The sequence below is a fragment of the Micropterus dolomieu genome, linkage group LG20 (genome assembly GCF_021292245.1).
Source record: "Micropterus dolomieu isolate WLL.071019.BEF.003 ecotype Adirondacks linkage group LG20, ASM2129224v1, whole genome shotgun sequence".
Taxonomy (NCBI): domain Eukaryota; kingdom Metazoa; phylum Chordata; class Actinopteri; order Centrarchiformes; family Centrarchidae; genus Micropterus; species Micropterus dolomieu.
In genome coordinates, this window is record NC_060169.1 from 11,765,237 (window position 1) to 11,788,020 (window position 22,784).

At 39.6% G+C, this 22,784-nt stretch overlaps 1 protein-coding gene across 1 annotated transcript; it reads right to left on the reverse strand.

The window, feature by feature from the left end:
- Positions 1-18,231: 18,231 nt before the first annotated feature.
- psmd14 (proteasome 26S subunit, non-ATPase 14) lies at positions 18,232-22,670 on the reverse strand. The gene is made up of 11 exons (XM_046032639.1): positions 22,542-22,670; positions 21,388-21,443; positions 20,910-20,981; positions 20,674-20,793; positions 20,435-20,505; positions 20,058-20,208; positions 19,793-19,900; positions 19,427-19,501; positions 19,211-19,336; positions 18,929-18,991; positions 18,232-18,408 (listed from the first exon to the last, which is right to left on the reverse strand). The coding sequence occupies exons 2-11, from the start codon at positions 21,433-21,435 to the stop codon at positions 18,310-18,312; spliced, it is 933 nt and encodes a 310-aa protein (XP_045888595.1). The 5' UTR covers positions 21,436-21,443; positions 22,542-22,670; the 3' UTR covers positions 18,232-18,309.
- Between the last annotated feature and the right edge of the window lie 114 nt (positions 22,671-22,784).

The following is a 22,784-nucleotide window of genomic DNA, read 5'->3' on the forward strand; positions in this document are numbered from 1 at the left end:
GAACGAGCCGTAACTGAGGGCTGAAGAATAAAACAGATGGTTTTGGGGAAACACAAGAAGACAGCAAAAACACTGTCCTTGTTTTTAAAGCGAATACATCTGAGTCACAGATCTCTCCCGTGTGGAAAAAGCCTCCACATACGTTCCACTTGTGAAACAACTCCAAACCAGGATCAAAACACAGGAAGGTTTGAAGATGCATAATCTTAAGTGTTACTTTTAATAGTGAAACCTCCGTATGCACTGATGTTATAACAACACATTTTTCTTGAAATGTGCACTTATGCAGTATGAGGGAGGAACTAGTGTAAAAGATCGTATAAATATTTGTGAACAAAAGAGACATTCAGTTCTTACTAGAATGGTGTATTTGGGGTATGACTTAATTTCCTGGGCTGTTCGGTCTCACAATCAGATTTATGAGCTGTCTCTGTCAAAGCCTCTGGAAGGCTGCCTGGCTTATATCAAAGTGAACAGCCTCACCTCTTTTTCTCTCTCTCTGTTTTCCATACATGACATCCATATTTCAACAAAGATTTATTTCTACTGGTTATTTTCAGAGTGTTTTTGTTGACCCTCAGTGTGAGTGGTTTGTATTTGTGAGCTTCGAGAAGTGAAGGGGTTTTCTAAAGCATGATGGAATATAATGTAAAGTAATAATGTACACTTTACACACTATATTTAATACACTATAATTACTGATTTGAAAAGTCAACACAATGTTGTTCACTTGCATAGATTACCTAAACAAATAGTTTTCACAGTCAAGTAACTAATAGAAATTCAAAGGCCTGAAATCATGACATGCAGAAGTTCATACCCAGCATTGGGTAAATAGAAAATGGTTGAGCAACACAATGTGTGGTTGTCAGCATTCTCACTGCTCCTCGTCATAACTCAGGTCCGAATCAGCTTGAATTTTCTGCACAGGATGTGAAAAGCATCTGTTGGTCTGCTGATGACAAATGCCAGAGGTCACTGAGAGTAGGCAGACTTTGCAGAGACACTCTGACGAAGCACTTCCCGAGATTCCACAACACAGTGCTACAATATAGAGTTACCGTGGAAACAAGATTGGGTGGGGTCATTTGGAGAGTGACAGCGAGGGTTTGACTTGACAAGCGATGGATACTGATGGCAGTGCTTCATCGACTGAATTATATGTTGAGTCACACAAGACACTCACACACCCTTGAGATGAGGTAACCTCAGTGTCCAGAGGACGAGCAATGGGACCAGACAAAATATTTTATCATACAAGCTGTTACAGAGCTGTTTTTTAGGTCTTTGGGGAGAAAGTCTTGACAAATAAGTCTCAAGTCAAGTCACAAATGTTCAAGGTTTAAGACTTCTAGGTCTCCATCCATCGTCAACCGCTTATCCTGTATCCAGCTGACATTGGGGCGAAAGGCAGGCTACACCCTGGACAGGTCGCCAGGGCCACACATAGACAGACAACCACTCACACCTAAGGGAGACACCAATTAACCTAGCCTGCATGTCTTTGGATGGTGGGAGGAAGCCGGAGTACTCGGAGAGAACATGCAAACTCCACACAGAAAGGCCGGGGCAACCAGGCTTTGAAATCTTGCTGTGAGGCAACAGTGCTAACCACTGCACCACCGCACCGCCCTCTTCTAGGTCTCCCAATGCTAAAATGAAAAATAACCTTTCAAGTGTACATTATTACTTCCAAAGGTGTGCTAAAAGTGTTTTTAATATAGTTGAGACCAAGTTACCTGTCAAGTCACCTTTCAAAAAGTTTTAATTTTGTGACGTAAATCTGCAATAATTGATTTTATGGCCACTTGGGGGCTGTGGAAGCAAGCTGTGACCACAGCACTAACATTCTCACCTGATACAGTTAATGTGGCACACTTGTTATCAAACAGTTGCCTGATTAGACATCTAACCAGTACAAATCAACAGTCCTATATGAACTGTCCTTTAACTCTCTCCACCAACTCGTCAGGGATGTATCTGGCTCTTTAGCTGCTAAATGCTCCACTTTGATAATGATAATCAACTTTATTGGCCACATGCAATTTATACATAGTACAGTGAATGCGGAATATGTTCTCTGCATTAACCCATCCTAATTAGGAGCAATGGGCAGCCATTGCTTAGTGCCCAGGGAGCAGTTAGGGGTTCAGGGTCTTGCTCATGGAGAACCTTTGGCAGTGGTCCGTGGTGCTGCACTCAAACTGGCGGCCCTCGAGTTCCCAAACCAAGCCCCCTCGGACTGAACTAATGCCATTTCCCATTTGTTGCTGGTCTGGTTAATGTGGCCGAAAACTCTGATGAGAGTGGTTCGCTGGGATGTGCAATCTTAACTTTATAATATTGTTGTAGTCAAGACTGCCCAAACCGAGATCAAGTGAAGACCAAGACCAGAGTTTATCGAGACCGAGACAAGACCAAGACTTTTAGGGTTTGAGAGCAGTCAAGACCAAGACCGAGGGAGGGCGAGACCAATTCAAGACCAAGACCAGTTCCCTGTATTGCATGGCACGCAATAAAATGTGAAACGAGATCATAGGTACTTCTGAAAGTGATCTGAAAGATCCACTTTCCAATTAAAACACCCACATACAAACATTAAATCAACGTAAGCATCGCAGGGAGGGGTGACAGTTGTTAACGGGAACAACACATGTTTAATTAGGGTTATTGGTTGCATTTGAAGCAATAAGTTTTACTTCCAATCAAAGTTAGGATGTTAACAAATCAGACAATGCAAAAGCAATTTATTGATATTCCCAAAGTTATGGTCTTGACTGATCTTGAAAAAATAGTTCTCAATGTCCGAGACCGAGACAAGACCAAGTACAAAGGCGGTCAAGTACAAAGGTGGTCGAGTCCGAGACAAGACCAAGACCATCAAAAAGTGGTCTTAAGACCAAGACCGGTCTCGAATACTACAACACTACTCTATAAGACACTTTATTCACTGGTGGAATATGAGGAGGTCTCCCATGTCTTTCACCTTTCTAGCCTTTTTTTCGTGGACCATGCTGATCCAAGAACAGCAATCCCACTGCAAAGCTTTGTGAATGCTGACCTACGCCCACCACCTCTGCAGACAGCTGTGTGTCCTCAGTTTAGTCACAGTTTATACCTACGCCAACATTAGCTGTGCTGCCACTTCCAGGACAGCAGTCTTCTTTGACATTTCTCCTTCAAACAGGGATGTGGAAACCTTGTCTGCGTTTTCACATCATGACACCAGGTGTAAATAAGCATGACCCTAACAGGGTAACCATTTCTGTAGTGTGTTGTGTGTTTATGTGATAGAGGACAGAGGAGAGAAAGAAAAGGAAATGTGGTCTTTGTCGAAGTATACACTGTGTGCTTCTTTAACCTGTCCCCTCATACACAGTCCAGTTTCTCCATAGTGAATTCACTCATGTGAAAAGGAGGAGCTGTGCTTTTCCTGTGGGGTTAATTTCCCAGACTGTCCCTGTGGTTTTAATAAAGCCAATGAGAAAAATAGAGGAAACAATTCTGCAACTTGTTTACCCGCCAAAATGAAAAAATAAACACTTTGTTAGTGTTGCAAAATGAGCTTCGCAGACATGCACAGAATTTGGGACCCATGTGAAAATGTCTGTGCCTTTTCCTGTTGTCACACCAACTAAGACTGGTTGTCTTATAAAACAGAGGCCACAATTCATCACATTAATTAATTCCTGATTAGGCCACCAGTGGAAAGGTGATGATATTCACACAGACAGGGCATATTTCCAAAGGAGTTACAGTAAGCTCCAAAGGCGCCGAGGTAGAGAATCATTCTGCCCTGACCTTGGTCAGTCTTGTTACTCAGACTGTTGGTGTGTGTCTGTGTCCGCTTCCCCCCTCACAACAACCTGCCTGCCTCGTCATCTCTGACTGAGCAGGTTGTCCTCATGAGCTCCTGAAGGAAGGAGACAAAGAGGGGCTTTGAGAGGGCGGAACATTTGCTGCCCTTCAGGAGAGGTGAAACAGACCAATGTAGAATTAAATAAGCCGGCCAACAGTCAGACAAAACATATACAGGAAAACACAAAGATGCCATTGTTGTTGATGAGTATTAATTCCCCTCCGCAATAAAAGCTATTTGTGCCCCAAATGCTGAGCCAATGTGGATCCTAGTCTTAGCTGTTTTACTTGTGGTATTTTTCCCACGTCTTAAAACATTTAGCGTTGATGAGTAGGCATTATTAGTAGCTTATAGTAGGTTATTAGACAATAGGGTTGTTGTCACTACATTACGTTAGGGCGACATGCACATAGCACACAGCTGGTCACAATAGGGTATATTCCAGCTCTCCTGCCTGCCTCCTAAAACTTTTTGACAACATCACCGACGTAAAGCAGACTTTCACTATGCCGACACTGCAGGGAAGCAAAATCAATGTTTACGAGACCATAGCAAGTAAAAAAATGTAATTTGGAGTTTTTCTGCTGTGTTTTTCTCATTGTCGGCACTTTCTCTCTCTCTCTCTCTCTCTCTCTCTCTCTCTCTCTCTCTCTCTCTCTGACAATGTGTGTTTCTAAGGCCTAAAGACAAAATAATTTCCCTACCAAAGCAGCAATGTTTGTCAAAACTCACCCCCTTTGTGTGCCACAAACATGTGATTCAGCTATGCTTTTCATAGAGCGTCACCCCTAAATATTTTCTGCAACTGAGGCTTAATCATACTGACACACTTTCCAAACCAGTGACGAGAAATATCATTACTGGGTACCTTGCTGTAAGCATCACCATTACTCACTTGTTCCCGTCTAGACAACATGGACATGCCAGCTCACCTGGGGCTGGAGGAGGAGGCCCACCTGCCTTATCCCAGGTGAGGTCAGCCTGTTGCATGCATGCATGACAAGCCCCACTGATTCTATTAACATTATATGGTGAAGGAACCACAGTGTAGCTACTTCCTGAATTGGAAAAGGTCTGCTTAGGTTGAAAAAAAGCAACTGCACTGACAGAAGCCTGTGTGAAGGTGTAACACAAGTACTCATGTACAGACTACCACAGTCCACTCAACACACACACACAGTCAGACACCTGCACAAATATGCACATGCACAGAAATACATAGACACCTCAGCAAACACAGTCTGCAAAGTATGCCGATGTTTGTACTCAGCCTCTACACACATTTGTGTGTTGCATATGGTCACATGAAGTTGTTGTAAATGAAACAAGAACTGAAAAATTACTTAAGGGTAATCCTTACCACAGCAAAATCTTTCCTCCCTGTCTTCAATTTTACAGACACTCCTGTGTTAGTATTCTGTTTTGACACCACTACTAGAAATGATACACAATGTCAGGCTAACATGAGCACAGCAGTGGTGGGGAGGCTTGATTCAGAGAGGGAGATGGTAGAGGAAGGGCAGAGAAGTCTGCTCTAGTTGCTGAGCGAAGCTTGGGTCACAGTTCACACCCGGACAATGATTCTACCAGTGGCTAACAGGAGGGATATAATGGCATTTCTCAGCATTGGTAGGGCAGTGATGATGTTGGGGCTGTAAAGTGTGATCTCTCCTGCAAAGACAGACAAGTACTGATATTACAACTCTATCACCAGACAAGAACTCTGATTACATAATTCTACAAAACCATTGCCAACATTTTTTCAATTCTTTACTAAAAATGTGTACTGTAGTTGCCATGCTCATTATTGAGCATGTATTTGCCATGAAGTACAGTTAGGGTAAGAAAAAGATTGTGGTTGTGGCAAATAAACTATGGTTTAGGTATGGTTTGGCAGTTAAAACAATTGATTAAGGATAGATTGTGGTTACAGTTAATTAAAAAGCAACTGTTAACTGCAAGTCTGTAACTGTACACAAAGTCTCCTGCGCTACACGCCTATCTACCACCCCAACCTCCACCCCCTTGTTTATAGTTTATCCTGCCTTCCAGGTAGAAATTTGTTCTAGTTCATTTCAGTAAATTAAAATTGATTATGGAAATATGTGGGTTAGTTAATCTTCACTTTTTGATACACTTGTCAACACCGCACTGCTAAACAGACTGGAAAGCTGCATTTATCTCTCCCACACAACCCTGAATTGGTTCAAGTTTTATCTCCAAGACAGGAACTACTTTGTCTCATTTGTTCAGTGATGCATCTGAGTGCTGACATGATGTCAAGAGTTCCCCCAGGCTCAATCTTTGGGCCTCTTTTATTTAACATCACTAAATACACTAAATAATACAACAAAAAAAAGACTGTAGTTAAGCCAAGTCAAGTCAAATGTATTTATAAAGCCAGATTTCTCAAATCACATTTGCCTCAATGAGCTTTACCATTTGTATAGCATACAACACAGTCTGTCTTTAGACCGTTGATTCACATGAGGAAAAACTCCACCCAAAAAACATTTAACAGGGAAAAAATGGAAGAATACTCAGGAAGAGCAACAGCCGGGGGATCTCTCTCCCAGGTCGGACAGACATGCAATAGATGTCATCAAATGTATGGTGGTATTTGAAAAAAGGTCAGCAGTAATGCATAATAATTGTGATTAATTGGCTAAAACAAACAATACAGCTGGAATAGCCTTTCAAGCAAACATATAATGATGCAAATAGTATTCAGGCAAAGGGAAAGTGAAGGCACACATTACAGCAGCATCATCAAAGAATAATTCCATGTGGGTGAGGATTTCATTCTACCTTGCCTTGTATTATCCTTTCTTCTCCCTCCCCACATCATCATCCCCCGCACTCCTCTTTCCTCTCCACTACCTTTTTTGGTCTGAACGCCTCTCTCCATGTGAGAATGACAGCAGCGCTCTTCAGAACATTTGCCACAGTCCTGTTTTCTGAGGGAAATGTAGAATTGTTTTACTGAGTGTGCCACAGAGAGCCAAACACTATAACCACAGCTACAGTGTGTTTGCTACTTGAATATGACTGTTGATGGTTTACTGCAGTAAACCATCTGATTTATCAAACAGACAGCCGAATAAAGCAAATTTTGTGCAATAATAACCTCCAGGGCTGATTTGGCTATGGTTCTAACAATTCTCCAGGTTGGCAGTAACTCACATAGATGGTAATGCAGCACAAAAAAAATCATACCAAACTGTGAGAGAATGACTCACAGTCTGTGGATGGGCACACTGACAGAGCTTATTACATTATTTCCCAGCAGAATACTTTTCTGCATGGAGAAAGCATTAAGAATGAACTGTAAGGAATTTCCCAAAGCTTTCCCTGTTAAATGCAAAGTAGGCAGAGCATTACAGTTCACCACTCCAAGTAGAGTTACAAGCCTATTAAAACACCCTCAAACTCATGGAAACAAAATGATATTTTAATAAAGGCAGGATAGTTTTAGTATGACTACTACTACTTCACTACTCAGTTGTGCCAGTAAGTGAAAATTACTAATCTGTGCTGCATTTACGAGAAAAAGCAACAAGTAACAGGACAGTGAAGCTGCAAACATCACAAAGGACCTGAACTCAGTCAGACGTTCTTACAAACATTGCCCCTGTCTCACATCCACTGCAATTATTTGACAACTCAGGGTCAACTCAGGGTTAATTATCTGTCTCAGCTTTAAAGACCGCTAAACAGATGATCATAGAAGTTCCATAGAAACAAGTATGACATTATCACAGTGTCTATGTGCATGCATGTGTGTATATGTGCATGTTTATGTGTTTGATGTCAGTCTCCATTTTCGACCTCCTATAATTACACAGCTCATCCTCCCCTGTAGGAATCCAGCAGATGACATAAAACAGACCACACGCTTGTCACTATTCAAAGGTGAAAAATTGGAACATCTTCACATGTCTACACATTAGAGGCTTATGTGACCTGCCGCTCATCTGACTCACTGTAGACTGTGACGCAACAGGATGGTGTGAAGTGCACATACAGGTAGAGGAAGTGACAAGTCAGTGATTAACTACCTTTCAATACATACCTACATGGAAAACAAAAGTATCTTCTGATATTTCTTTTATGATACTGTATATCAGTTTGAACTATAGTTGAACTAAACTTTGCAGCCACTGATTAAAGACCTCTAGACACAGAAATATTTGAATACACAGTACCATATAAAAAGATATACAATTTCTGCTGTTGAAAATGTGACAATGACATGGTAAGACAGTGTTCAGAACAGTTAATTACTTTGCACCTCTATAACCAGAGACAGGTGCGTCGGAGGGGGACAAGTAGGTAAAAAAAAAAAACCTCCCACACAAACGATTTTTTGCCAGTTAGACAATGTGCAGGAGTTTTCTTTGCATTGTCATTGACTGTCTGTCACTGTCAGTGTGAAAGTTTATGTTTGTTGTGGAGTTCAGCGGTGAGTGTCGTTAAGTGAAAGAGGAAGTCTAGAGTTTTCTGACGTAAAGTCACTGAGAAGAGGTCCCATTGCCTAACAATTTAGGAAAGTATGTGAAAATGGGAAGTAAAACTGTTTTTTAGAACAGTTTTATCATTTCTAGATTTCAAATGAAAAACAGTTGTGTGCAGAAATGCAAAATAATTGTCATAGCCAGAGGTCAGATCTTAAGATGTGAAGATATTATCATCGTCAAGGACTGTCTTTTTTACTTTCTCATTTTACATGTTCTCAATAAATGTTTTGCTTATTGTGCCTCCACAATTTTAGAAAATTCTTCTGCCCTCACTATGAGTGTAGTTACACAGCTATGCAGCAAGTTAAACACACGTCCAATAAAAGTTGAAAAGTTGGCCTTTGAAGTTGAATCAAGGATATGATGTTTGCGGGAACATGAGAAACCTGGTTATTCATCGAGCAATCAATCACGTTTATTTGTCACATGTAATCATATAAGGTACAATTATAGTGAAATGTCATATCCCACATGATTCTAACAGTATCCCGGTTTATGATCATCTGTGTGCAGTTGTGTTTTGTTTTCTTACAGAGACCAGGATAAGGTGTTTCCATGCTACAGTATCCTGGTTTCAATCAGAATACTCCAGAGACCATATCCAGGTTTCTCAAAACCGGGATAAGGTGTTTTCCAGGTTTCTGAAAGTAGGATATGATGTTTACATGCACAGGATCACACATAACCAGGATCATCACCAGGATACCAGACCATATGTAAACACACTCAACCAAGGATCAATAGTGAGTTGCTGTTGGAAGTACAATAGAGTAAGTAATCTATAAGCATACTCATAGAAAAATAGTAAAATATAAAAGTTTGCTCAACAGTAACTTCAGTGTTGTATTGTACAAGCAACACATTAGCCTCAGACAGCTAGTAGAATGGCTAGCTTGATCATTCATTAAACTAATAACTGAAAAACTAAGTTTAGCACCTACAAATCAAATATAATTATCCAATAAGGGTCTCAGAAATGTAGATAAAATATGGCAATATTTGTTTCAATGCAACCCTTTCTGCAAATGAGTATATTACAAGTTTGCCTTCACATGAGTACATGCCTCCAACTCAAGATAGAGTTTTTTCAACAGCAACATTTTTAATTTGAACAGCATTAATGGCATCTAGGAAAAATGAGGAGCTTGTAAATAACTCTGACATCATGTATGAGTCTCTTGCAGGACATCTGGTTTGTGTTTATCCACAGCAGTAGGAATGTGTCTAATCGATGTGATTTCATTGTTTGGCTTCTTCTAACCTACTATGTTTTGTCTGTTTCAGTTGAGAATTTTACTCTCCAAATTGCTCAAATTCATAGACATCTTTTGTCATCATCGAACTTATTAGCCAGTGACAGACTCAACAACATCCCTATTTGGCAGAAATATTAGGCTAATAAAATCTCCTGAACTGACATTTTAGATTCACTCGGTGCACTTTTCCAACTGTCTGCATTACAGGAAAGAGGTGGAGACAAAACCAGAATGGCTGTTTGACTCCACATCCCACCAATATATTTCCAAAACGTTTAGGGCCTCCCCAAAGATAACTTAAACTGAGAATAACTCCAGCTGAATTATCCATAATTTACATAATAATTTACTTCATGCATGTCATTTCTTTGCCATTCTTTCCATTTCCCATGTCCAGTCCACTATTCATATCTCATTACTATCCTTCTGAGAGGGCAAATGTGTTATGTAACCATAAGTTAAGGGAGTATGCTATGAAATGGAGACCTGCTTACTGCCGCGTGTGTGCGTGCATGTGCAGGAGTACGACTTTATTATTGACTTAAATAACACTGACCCAGACGGTGAGTCCCTGAAGACTAGACCAATGAAAACAGCACGTCTCTTTTGTGGTTCCGTTCAACACGACCCTCTTCCTTGTGCAAACGTCTGTTTGCAAAAGCCTGTCTGACTGCACGTCACAAACTCGCACACACATTCGCTTCATCTCTGCAGGCCCTCTGCTGCGGTGGAAACTCTGCAGAGTTGTCAGTGACATCATCATTCCGAGACCACTAAGTAACATTACAAAGAAGAGTTGAAATGTAGTCCCGGGCAACAAGTAACATCACAACACCACGATACGGTGATACTGTCATTACTATACCACAACCACGGAAGCAAAGGCTCTGGGATGCAACAATCGTTGAAACCCACAGACTCACATAAAGAACAGAAGAGCAAAAACATCTCTCTGGGGAGACAAAGTGAGGTCATTTAGTCTCTAAAATTTTCTCTGCTTTCCAAAAAAGCTCGCTTCATGATTAAAACATGAAGGAGTGAATCATCACTGACGCTTAAATGACATGTTCTGGACAGCCCAGGATGGGATGTGTTTGCTATCCTCTCCTTCCCTTCAACCATTTGTCTGTCCAGTATCTCAAGAGCCACCTTTAAACAAACACTCTGATATGTTTATATGTGCTTTGGAAGATAAGAAGTTCTGGTAAATTCTTGCGTTTATTTGCTCTTGACTCTCCCCTGTGGATTGGAATCATATGGCTTCATTGCATAACATAGACAAGAGGAAAAACACGAGTGGAAAGGACTTGACATAATTATAAGAAATGGTAGGTCGGTAGACTCCCTGTGTGGCTATAGCTTTTAATTTCTGCAACTGGCCTTCCCTGCAGAACTCAAGCTCCTTTGCACATGCCTGAAAACAAATGTCTTAGTCAGTGTTTCCTATTCCCAGCAATCAGCAGTTTAGCACAGTTTGTAACAACACAGGGGACAAATCGTTCCCCATCCACACTGCTGCTGCATTTAACTAACATCTGTAGAGCATGATTCAGTTCAGACCTCTTCAGAGAAGTAATCCTTCAAGTTAAGCAAATAATGACTGGAAGAAAACAAGGGATCTAAAAAGTAATAAAAATAATAAATAATTCAGTAAAAAATGCACATTCATTAATGGCTTCTGGAAAATAAAGTATGGTAAAGTGTAAACCAGAAAACCAATGACAAGGCTGACATGCTTTCAATAAAAGTATAAAATGTCAGCATAACTGTCAACCCAAAATGAGAGCTGCAAAGCCTCTCTCGCCTTGGCATCTGTATTCTCACTAAGCCTCATCCATCAATGACAAACCTTTACTAATTTTGAGCATGACAGTTCTTTTGACCAAGACCAAGTGATAAGATTGAAAGCTCCAGAACAAACGGGTAAGTGGACCTTGAGATTGTTTTGTGAACTACCTTTCCTATGTTTTCTAATGCTGTTTCTGTTGTGCCCATATTCAGTGTAGAAATTTAACTCGGGAGTTTACAGTTATTTATATGGCAAATAACAAGGTCTTTTATATATTTCCAATGAAGAATGAAGAATTGGACACTGAATGCAACTGCAGAGAAGTGATGACACCAACTGTATTGATTATTAACGGGAATGCCAGTCCCCAAATGTGGCATAGTTCAGAGGCACACACGGATAATTAAACAGGACAAAATATGCACTACGTCACTATGTTTCTCTTTTGTGTACTCTGACAGAAGACGCTCTTCAGCAGACAACAGAATACATTAATTTCCGTGCTAATGGGTGGAGGTCAGAGTAGGTCAGTCTCTCTTATAAGGCCACAACAAAAGAGACCAACACACTCTCTCTTTCTCTCTCTGTACTGTGACCTTTACACCCTTCTGGTCAGGGAAATGGTCCATTGTTACCTTACACTGCTTTGCTAAATAGAGATCAGAGGCTCCCATAACTTGTTTGAGAAGAGGAAGAGGAATGAGGGAGAACATTTTCGGCTACTGGGAGTGTTTAGCACCCAGTTGGAAACTTTTGATTTTGTTTTTAATGATTCCTTGGCGATGTTTTTAACCTTTTCATACCACCACACCACATCTGTTTCCTTCTCATTTTGTTCTTCATTTGACATCTAACTTGGCCCTATTCAGCCTGGTAACAGTGGCCCAGTAAATCCACTTTCTTTCATTCACCCCTTTTAAGGAGCAAAATACAGTCACAGAACACATACCACAAGTATTCCTGAGGCGAAAAGCAATTGAAAAGGTATGCTAGAGGCAGCGTGACTGTTTTTCCATCTCTGCCATTCATTTATGCTTTCATTTGGGTTTTGTTGTGTGTGGCCGGCTAGCTCTGCAGACGATTACTGATTGTTCAAACTGTGATCTAAGTCTTTTGTCTGGAGTTTGAATCAGAGCTAGATACAGTTCACATTCCATGTATCCCAGATCTCATGCCCTCTCTTAGTGGCAGGCACCATTTTTCATTGTTGTATCCATTAGTATTTGCCAGAAAACTCTGCAAGTATAAACCGCCCTCCAGCCCTGAGCAGAGCTAGGTAGAGAGTGCAGATCTGTTTATTTCCTGGCTGAACAGATGTGTCAAGAGAGTGAAGATGTTTGCAGGTTAACGGCACTCTGACTGATGGGGCAGGGTACACAAGAAGGGAGTCAGACTCTGTGCTGATATAACACAGCTGTCTGGCAGATTGCATTACACTAAAATGCCCAAATGGTCCATGTGAACTTTTTTTGGTCACTTTTAATGGGCAGTGTGGAAAGGTGAATACAGTTGGAATGGAGAAAGTGCTCCACAGTGTGAAAGCAGTTCTGGGTTGATGGATTAGTGTTTCATCACCCCAAAGAGATGCTCCTCCAGATGTGCACCATGAACACATGCAAAAAAATCATGATGAACAAGACTCACATTTGTGCAGTCAGATATGCACCCTCCACCCAAAATTTGTGAGCAGAAGGAAGATCACAAAACAATCTCATCTAAAGTTCCATTTATTAGCGGTTGTGGCGCTTTGGATCAAATCACATGATGTTCTTTACCTGACAGAGTCATGTCATGGAAATGTAGAAAATTTGCATGTTTTTTTTCCTGAGCATTTTAAGTACCTCTCAGCCATGTTGGTTTAACAAGACAAAGAGTCTACAGACAAGCTACCAGCTCTGAGACTGTCCTTAGGCACAGTGACACTTTGAGCTAAAGGCCGATGTGGCCATGCTTCTGTACTCACAGTGACCATACTAACATGCTGCTCACCATCTTAGTTTAGCATGTTAGCATGCTAACATTTGCTAATTAGCACAAAACACAAATACAGCCTGAATACAGCATTGCAGGTATATTTGCTCATAAAGAAAAGATTTTTTTCTTATGTAGCACTAAATAATGACCATGAATCTGTGATGGCAATGTATCGAGAGGTTTTCAAAGTTTTTCTGTCTGGACTGAAACTCAAAGTGGTGGACCGACCAACCACCATGCCAAGAGCCACGCAGCTAGCATGGTTAAAAACACCGTCTGCTGCTTAGATCACGCAATATGATAAAAAGCTCCTGAACAGCCAATAAATGGACCACAAGGGGAGACAGTTTTCTCAACAGCAGTTTCCAAGGTCAAGAAGGAACTCAAAGAGAGACGGTTCTCAAACAAATGATTTTGGATATGAAAGCACACTGTGCCTCATTACACTGACTCAGCAACAAAGAATTAAAAAAAAAACACAAATTGGCTTATCTGTACTCTTCATGCTGTGATTGTTCAGATTTAAAACTCTAAACTGTTCATCTGTGAGAGAACACACTTCAGAAGCCTTAACTCCGTCATACTCTGGCTCGTATCCACTAAGGTGGGGCAGAGTGTTGCGTACATGGTCGGGGCCTCAGGGGAATGATCTGTCCTCTTAAACCACACCAACCAGCACCAGCGTTTATTAAAGCCCCTGTCTTGTTTACAGCCTCCCCCTTTAAGTCATCTGCTTGAAAGTGGTTTGCCAGAAGAGGAAAGCAGGGAGCAAAACACCCATTTTAAATTAACTAAGGACCATGAGATAAATTGGTTCTTCTTACAGGCCGTCATGCAATAAGTTGGAGAAAAGACTGGTAGATTTGTACCGGTGGAGGAAAGATGTCTAACCATGACCTAAGAATTAGTGAGTTTCCAGTCAAAACCCAAAGGGTCAGCTGGCTATACACTCACAACTGTAAGAGTGGCAGCAAACTTCCAGACTCATTTAAGCAGAAAAACCATAGTTGAGGCTTATCTTATCCTACTTTCAGAGAGAAAAAGAGAGAGGGCACAAAAAATGGCTAGAACAGACTTGTGTCTCGGGGAAGTCTCTTATCACGGCCCCAGAAAGATAACATTGTGTTGATGTTGCTGTCTCGTATAGCTTCTATGCAGGACGCACGCTGGTTTCATTTGTGGCTGTAATCTCAGTGAGACATCGTCTGACATTTCCAACAGGCACAGGCCTTGTCTCAAAATGTCTCCATGATTTCAGCTGGCTAGAATGAAAATACTGTATGGTGATTCAGCATTTTAAACACACCATGGAGGTGACACGTGAGTGCACTAACTGATGTGTACATACAGACAAGCTTTAAACGACTTGGCCTTTCAGAGCTTCATTTTGGAGGTAATCTCCATTACCATATATGCAATCACTGAGAATTACTATTTTCATTTAAGTTGCCTTTTCATCTAGCTTCAATGCAAAGGCATCATATAACCTAAACAGTAAGCCTAAAACCGATAGCTTCCATTAGCTTTACATACATTTTGATATTATATAAAGGTTTCACCTGCAAATAAAAAAACTACTTTTTTCTTTTATAGGCTTCACACAATAACCGACACAAGTGTGGTTACTTATGCCCCCCTCCATTTAGAAAAATGTGTTTGGCTTATTGTTACTTAACTTGGATGTTTTTTTTCTTTTCAGTGGAGTGGAAGCATCTGTATATAAGAATATATAAGTATATGGAAGAAGACTTCTTGTGTCCAGTTAAAAAAAAAAATTACGAAAGGAAAGGAGTGGATGTAATTTGAAGATTTTTTTTACAGGATAATTTAAATTTTTTGTGGAAAAATGATAGATAGAAATTACTGAGTATTTTAGGTATCTTCAATCATATCTGGAGGGAATCTTAAAAACACCACATACAGGTACATTGAGCCTGTTCTCATATTAGTTAAGTCCAATACCGACTTCAGAAAAAGTGATAAGTGTCTCTATGAGACACTCCCGGATGCGTCTGTATGAGACACTCTGGGGCGTCTCAGACCGGAAGTCACTAGCTTTAACTCACATTTATAGTCATTAGTGAATTTGCAGATTAAGATTTTATATTAGAAATCTGAGCAGTTAATACAGTAGATGAATTGTTATAGATTAAATTACACAACAGAATGCAGTTAAATTAGATCCACTTCAACCAGCTATAACATTAAAATGCTGCCTATACAGTAATGTATCATCTAAGAAATCCAATGTCACAATATAACTAATACTGCAAAAGGTGCAATTCTGAATAATGAATATTTGTACTTTTGATGCTTAAGTACAATTTCTTGATACTTTTGTGGAGGACATGTAAGCCTACTTCTAACGGAGTACTTTCACCTTGTGTTATTGATACTTCAAAATACATGCAAAGCTAAAGTTGTGAGGCTTGAACATACAGAGAGGCACCATCAATCAATAACAGGAGCCTACACGGACCTTTTTATCATTTTTGTTTTCTCAAAAAGATGCTTTTGAAAGCATCTTGATAGTCCTTCTGTAAAATCTATACAACCAGACAAGCTGTAGCATACATCTAATATATGTTGGAATTTCATCTTTTAGAGTTAAAATAATTTCTCAACTTTCAGTTTATGAATTTACCTTATGGGCTACGTGGGGCCCACTTTGTCATTCCCAAATGGCCTTAGGAGAGGTGTTTCATTTCATAGCCCTGAATTTTCACATTTTTCAGAGTGAGCTCAAAGAGAAAGCCAATTTCCTCCTTTGTGAGTTGCATAGATTTCAGTCAGGAACAAAAATGCTGTAACCAGAAGACCTTTTAATGGCAGGGGGCCACATCTGTCATAACTCTCTGTCTAGTTCGTATATACTGGACAGGGTGGAGAAAGACCATATGCTCTGTGTTCTCTGCTGTCACTGGAGTTACTGCAAGATGAGCTGTATCTCTGGCTGAGATCCTCAGAACCCATTATGGAAACTTTCTTCCCTCAATCTGTACTAAACTAAGATAGATATTGGCTATTAGGCTCAGCTCCTACGATGAGAACATGAAGAAAATGCTCAGTTGGAAAAGCTATTGCTGATAATCTGTAAATGCTCCATATGGATGTGTATATCCTTTTCAATCAAGGTGTTCATCCAGGTAATTTGTAAACTACACTGTTAGTGCAGCATCTTCTGTTCAGACTGAACAGATCCAGATGTCCATCTCGGGTTCATGTCCTTCCCATTCCACTTGCTCATCCTTTCTGAAAGCAAAAGATTACAAAAGCTGCAATTCCATGGAAATATTTAATATATAATATTTAATAATATTTAATTTAATTCCTCTTTCATGTCCTCACTGCATATGAATCACTTCTGAACTTGATGTCTGTCTATTGTCTATTACAGATGCAAACTTAAGAATAGCTAAACCAGAGTTCACTCTTGCTCATCAGCCTTTTATTTTTTTTTTTTTTTTAACTCAAACAGGTCAAAAGGTGTCTTCATACAGTGAGTCAGCAGTGGTTTCAAGGTGGAGTTTACAGTGGACACAGCTGAGAGGATATCAAGTTTGTTGTTTTATATTTTGGCAGTGTTGATTGCCCTTGCAGCATGCCTTGAAAACTGTTGCCAATATCTACAACACTGTCAATCCTAAAAAGTCAGTTTAACTATGATGCTTTAACAATGCCTGGGTTGAAATGTATAAAATCTTCAACTGAGACCAATGCTGTTGTGTGAGAATGAAGTAAGTTACTGTGATTTGATGTCGTCCATCTTGACCACAACTTTTAGGTGGTCTGAAACCTGTAACTCTTCCACCATCTAGTGTTTAAATTGAGTATTACATCAATATAACTAAAGGCTACACTAATGCAGCACTTTCCATCACCTTTAAAGACGTAGTATTGTGCATTTTGGCTTTTCCCCTCTCCTTTATCGAGTTATATACCTTTTTTGTGCATGTAATAGGTTTGCAACATGAAAAAGCCCAAAGTCCACCCAAAACGGAGTTCCCATCTCCCACAGAAAACTCTGCTCTGAACTGCCTGAAAACAGCCCTTGTAGTCCAGCAGCTTACCTTAATGCGCCAAGCGGCTAGTCCGACACGCCCTCAAAACCACCACACACCTCTCCTCTCCCTTCCAAACACTACTACCCTCAGGCAGTCAATGGCCATAAAGTTGTTACTGTGATGTAGAGACAGAGCTCAGTTAAAACTTTATGAATGAAAAATACTTTTGTTACAGATTAATTACTCACCACTCTGAAACTCTTGCTCCAATCCATGTTGCTTAACAGGGGATTTACAGTTGAACCTAAGCGGTGTATACCGGCTTCTCACTGACCCGCCCTTCTCTGCTTCTGACTGGCTAGTAGTCCTTAACTAGGAACTGCGCATGTGCAACTCCCAAGCTAGAGAACAAGATGAATCATTCCTTAGCTAAAACGAAGCGTTCAACACATGTTGAAAAGAGGACCCGCAGTTATGTGCAGTATAACAAAAATATGGTATTTTTTGAAAATTAAACCATGTAAACCTGTTCTGGTACAACACCTAAATAATGAGCATAAAACCACCTCTTTAAAATGACCTGCCCTATTATTTTGCATTTATTAGAACAGAAAAACAGCAAAATAAAGCAATTTCCCCCCTTAAAAAAACACTATATATAAATGTTTAGTAAAACGGATATTTGTTAATGAGGCATATCTAGAATATTAACACAGGAGAAAAGTGTAAAACAAAATGTAGAAATACAATACTTTGATTCAAAGAGCCACAAAGTTACATGCACTGCTGCATACAGTACCACCCATGCTGTCCAACTCAAACCAAGCCAATGTTTTCATTTCATACATACATTTATTTTATATAAAAGAAAACAAGGGTTGCAATATTCACAGTTATACACACAGGGCCATCACTGGAAAACTACGGTATCCAACATGGCAGCTAGGCACTGAACAATGTTGGATGTCATTAAAACATCTACGTGCTCCTCCAAGTGCCTCTTGGGATCCTGTTTGAAGAACAGAAAATTAGAGAATGTGACAAAAAAAACACATCAATAATGATATGTAAAGAAGACGCTTTAAACAAATGCAATTTCTGTTTTCACAAAATCAGAAAGAGCTTTATTGCCAAGTAGTTTTTGCACGTACAAGGAATTTGCTTTGGTGATCAGGTGCTACATGTAGACAAACATACAGTGTACATAAATAAATTTAGATCTATATCTATCTCTATCTCTCTATATCTATATCTCTCTATATCTATATCTCTATATCTATAGGTTTGACTTGTGCAGATGTATTGCAACAAAAAAGTCTTTGGAAACTTTAATGCCAGGTTACCCAAATCTCTACTTGTATACATTATCTGCTTCTGCACAATCTGACTCTAATCAAATGTACTCCGTTTACCTCTAATCAACACCTATGATGAACACTAACCTCCATGTAAACAATTTGCATCTTATAAAAATAAAACAATCTGTACACAGAAGTGTTTTTATCTGAAGCGTGACATTTAATTTTTACCTGCTTTCCAACATTCTTGATTGCCAGCTGCTCTGGGGTCATTTTGTCCTCTTCTTCAACAGCCTGATGTGGAAACACAGAGTCTTAGTATTAGTACAATACAGGGATTTTGTTGGTTACAACTGTTTTTTAAAGTAAGAATACTTAAAAAAAAAAAATAAAATCTTTGTTCCCATTTGTGCTGTTTTTATGGCCATTTCTGCTTTGTGAAGCGTCGAATAAAATATGTTTTCCAAAGAGTTTAAAGAAACCGTTGGAGGAGCTCTAAAAAGTTGTACAAACCTTATTGTAGTTCTTAGCCAGCTCCAGCATTTCCTTGACAATGGTCTCATTGAGCTTGCAGTGCTCACTGTAGTCCTGCAGGGTCAGACCCTCCATCCAGCTCTTCTTATGTAGGTTCAAAAGCATCTGAAAATTATTATTAATAAAAGTTATGTTTCTCATTTTCTATTAAATACACCCAAATAAAATAATTCCGTGATAAAAGCATTCTCAAACCTTTTGCTCCAGCTCGTTTTTCCTGTAATTGATGGTGATGGAGTAGTAGTGTCTGTTAAGTCCATGGATCAGAGCCTGAAATAATGAGAAACCTAAAGTTACATAAATGAAGTAATAACATGCACAAACTCTAGAGCAAAATCCCAACCATTAGAATTAATATTACGAGTATAACAGAATTGAGTCACATTAACATGGTTTTCATAATAAGAAAATTGTGCGTTTTCTCTCATTATAAAAGATGACCTCTGGTACAATCTGACAACTAACAGCTAGTCAATTTCTGCAGATTCTCAAACAACAATTAGGATGAAACTTTTGTTCATTTTCATGGGAACACAAGTAGACATGTGTACAGTGTGTTACCTGGATTGAGGGTTTGTTCAGATGACCCAGGTTGGATGTGGTTTGTCTTGGTTCATGACCCAACACCATCATGTTGGCGTTGATCAGTCTGAAGGCATCAATAACAACCTGTAGAAGACAGGGGGACACATGAAATCATTCTACTAAATTTCAAGTTATTTCTAATTCACTTTGGATTCACAATTAATAGCAGATTGTGTATAATTCTCTTAAAATGAAAGCTACCGAGACACAACATTCTTCTGCAGCAGCCACACATTTTTACCTTTCCTTTGACGCTCTGAATAGGATCAACCACCACTGCGACGGCACGCTCTGACAGGGCCTCAAAGCTCTGCTGTGTGTTGATGTCCACGCCAGACAACCAACAGCCAAAACCAGGGTGACTGTGGTACCATCCCACCACCATCTCTGGTCTGATAAGAAATATGGGTGAAGAAGAAAGTCTCAATTTGGCCTAGAAATGTGTAGTTCAGTCATCAGAAACTCAGCCCTGAATTTACACATATATTGTTAGCTAACACGAAAATTGGCAGAATTACTTTTATATACGTTGAGTTTCAAGAATCTATTGGTCAACATAGACAAACACTGACCAGCTATTTAAAATGTTGCAACTACGGATATATGTTTAAGTTTTACCTGCCGGTCTGCTTCAGCATGTCCAACATCTTGGCCTGGAATACGGGGTCCACTGCTTCAACACTTACACCCTGTGAGGTAGAAAATTGTCATTTAATAATGGGCAAAAACTTGCTATATATGTTTTTGTAAAATTGTCAAAATCAGCATACATACAATGCATTTACTACAAGTATACTACTAGTCAGCTTTATTAATAATGTTCTAGGTGCATTTGTGATATTACGTGAAATACATACTGTTCCTGACTGGGGCATGGCAAACACATCGATCACTCGCACTGTGTAGTCATCAACAAATTCTCCCAGCATCAATCCCATGACCTCCATTGGTACACCAGCACGGCCATGCTTCAGCATCTAATGAACAGCAAATACATGAGAGAGAATTCACAGCGTTAAGTGTTACTTTAAATTTAAAAAATGATTTTAACCACATTGAAAGGAGATGTTCAGTGCAGATGATGTGTGATAACCTTGAGCAGGGCCAGAGAGGAGATGTACACCTGCTCTGCTGTGTCCACAGCAGGTGCATCTGTTGGGGGGCCCTGAGGAGTCAAAGCAGTTTATTAGTTCAGGCCTTTCAAGCACTCAGGTTTACCATTACAATCCAACTTTTAATCCCATGGTATGATACATTAAGACTCTGGGCTTGACATGAGATTTCGACCAACCAGTTCGACCAACCAAATATTTTTTAAATCTTATATCTAATAGGATTTTAAAAGTATTCACATAGATCTATTTATAAGTTTAAATAGATTGTAGGATATAAACTTGAAAACAGTTTGGTGTAGGTAAAAGGCGAGTGGTTTTGTGTAAGGGGTTTGGTGTGAATAAGTTTAGGGTAAGAATCTAGGAGGGACTTTCATTTCTACCTCCAGGGATGCTAGGGACCATTAGAAAACCATTGTTTATGTTCTTTATCAATGGACAATTCAATCTCTGTGTTACCTGGCCAAGCCCTGGCATTCCACCTCCGAGCCTCAGCAGCCGGTCCATATCAGGATCTGTTAAAACAGATGTAATAATATCATTATCTTACTTCAAATTACACAGCTAACCAGCAACCTCTATAGCTATCAGACTGATATATTTAATTTATAAAGTCCTTTATAAGATCGGAATCACATACATTTGCGACAATTTTAGGACAAATTCAGTACAAAGTCAAAAAATAAAACAAATACTTATGGCACAAGTAACACAAGTAGTGAGCTTCACAGTTTTCTTTCGGGACGTGGAGCCTTTTAATCTGTCAAGAAGCCAACTGGAACCCTTACACTTGCGCAAACTTCTTCAAGATCATTAAGCTCAATAAATGCCAATCACTTTCCTTTAAGATAAGAAAAACTTTAAATATGTTGCTTAATGACATGATTGACAAGCTTGTGTTCTTGTAATACACGGTGCTCGGGATTTGTATGTGTAACTTAAGTTACGTGCTATGATGTGTTTTGATTTCTCTTTACAGGTAAGCTTGACAGCTGTGTTGACCTAAAACAGGTCCTTTCCCCAGCTAGTAAGGGTAGCATAAACACTGGTTAACTGTTAATGGATTAACAACTTTTAGGTTTAAAGTTAAGGAAGCGTTAATTTAACATTTAACATGTTCTACTTTAGAAGCAGACTGACCTAAATCTGTGCTGAAAATATGACCTACACTAACATACTGAAAATTATGTTAATTTCGTGTATTTTGTGTTCAGTTTAGGACATTATGGGTGTATTTGAGGACCCCATGAAAACCTAAATAAAATGTAAGTTAGCAACGGCATCGCTAGTTACCCTCAGCTAGCTTATTTACCCATGTCACGTAACGTTAAACACAGCATAAAGAGCCGGATAACCAAACACGCATCGATCTTTCATTCATTAACATTTACCGTGTTTTAGCTATAATAACGAAAGGGAAATCAACGTTTGCATTCACATACATTAATCTATTAACTACAAGTTAACGTTACCGAACCTATAGCGTGCTGTTAGCTTACTCATGCTAAGACTCGCACAAGAAAAGCACCAACACAAAATTACCACCGATTCCATCTCCGCGTATGTTATGAACGCTAAGTTACTGTCTGTGTTGAAGCTGTCAGTGTACGTACCTGTTGTCAAATATTTCGTATGTTCAGAAAACCCTGTTTTTTTCTGTGCAATCGAAAGACACCGACAGGCTACAATGAATCAGCCAGAATTGTCTTTTTTTAAAACAACTTCCGTCGCACTGATGACGTCTTTTGTTGTAGCCATAGACTGCAGCCCGACGGGCAAGTTGAATTTCAACTGAGACACAAGAGGGCGCTATAGTCATAGTACACTGCAAGTGACCTCCTATTACTAACAAAACT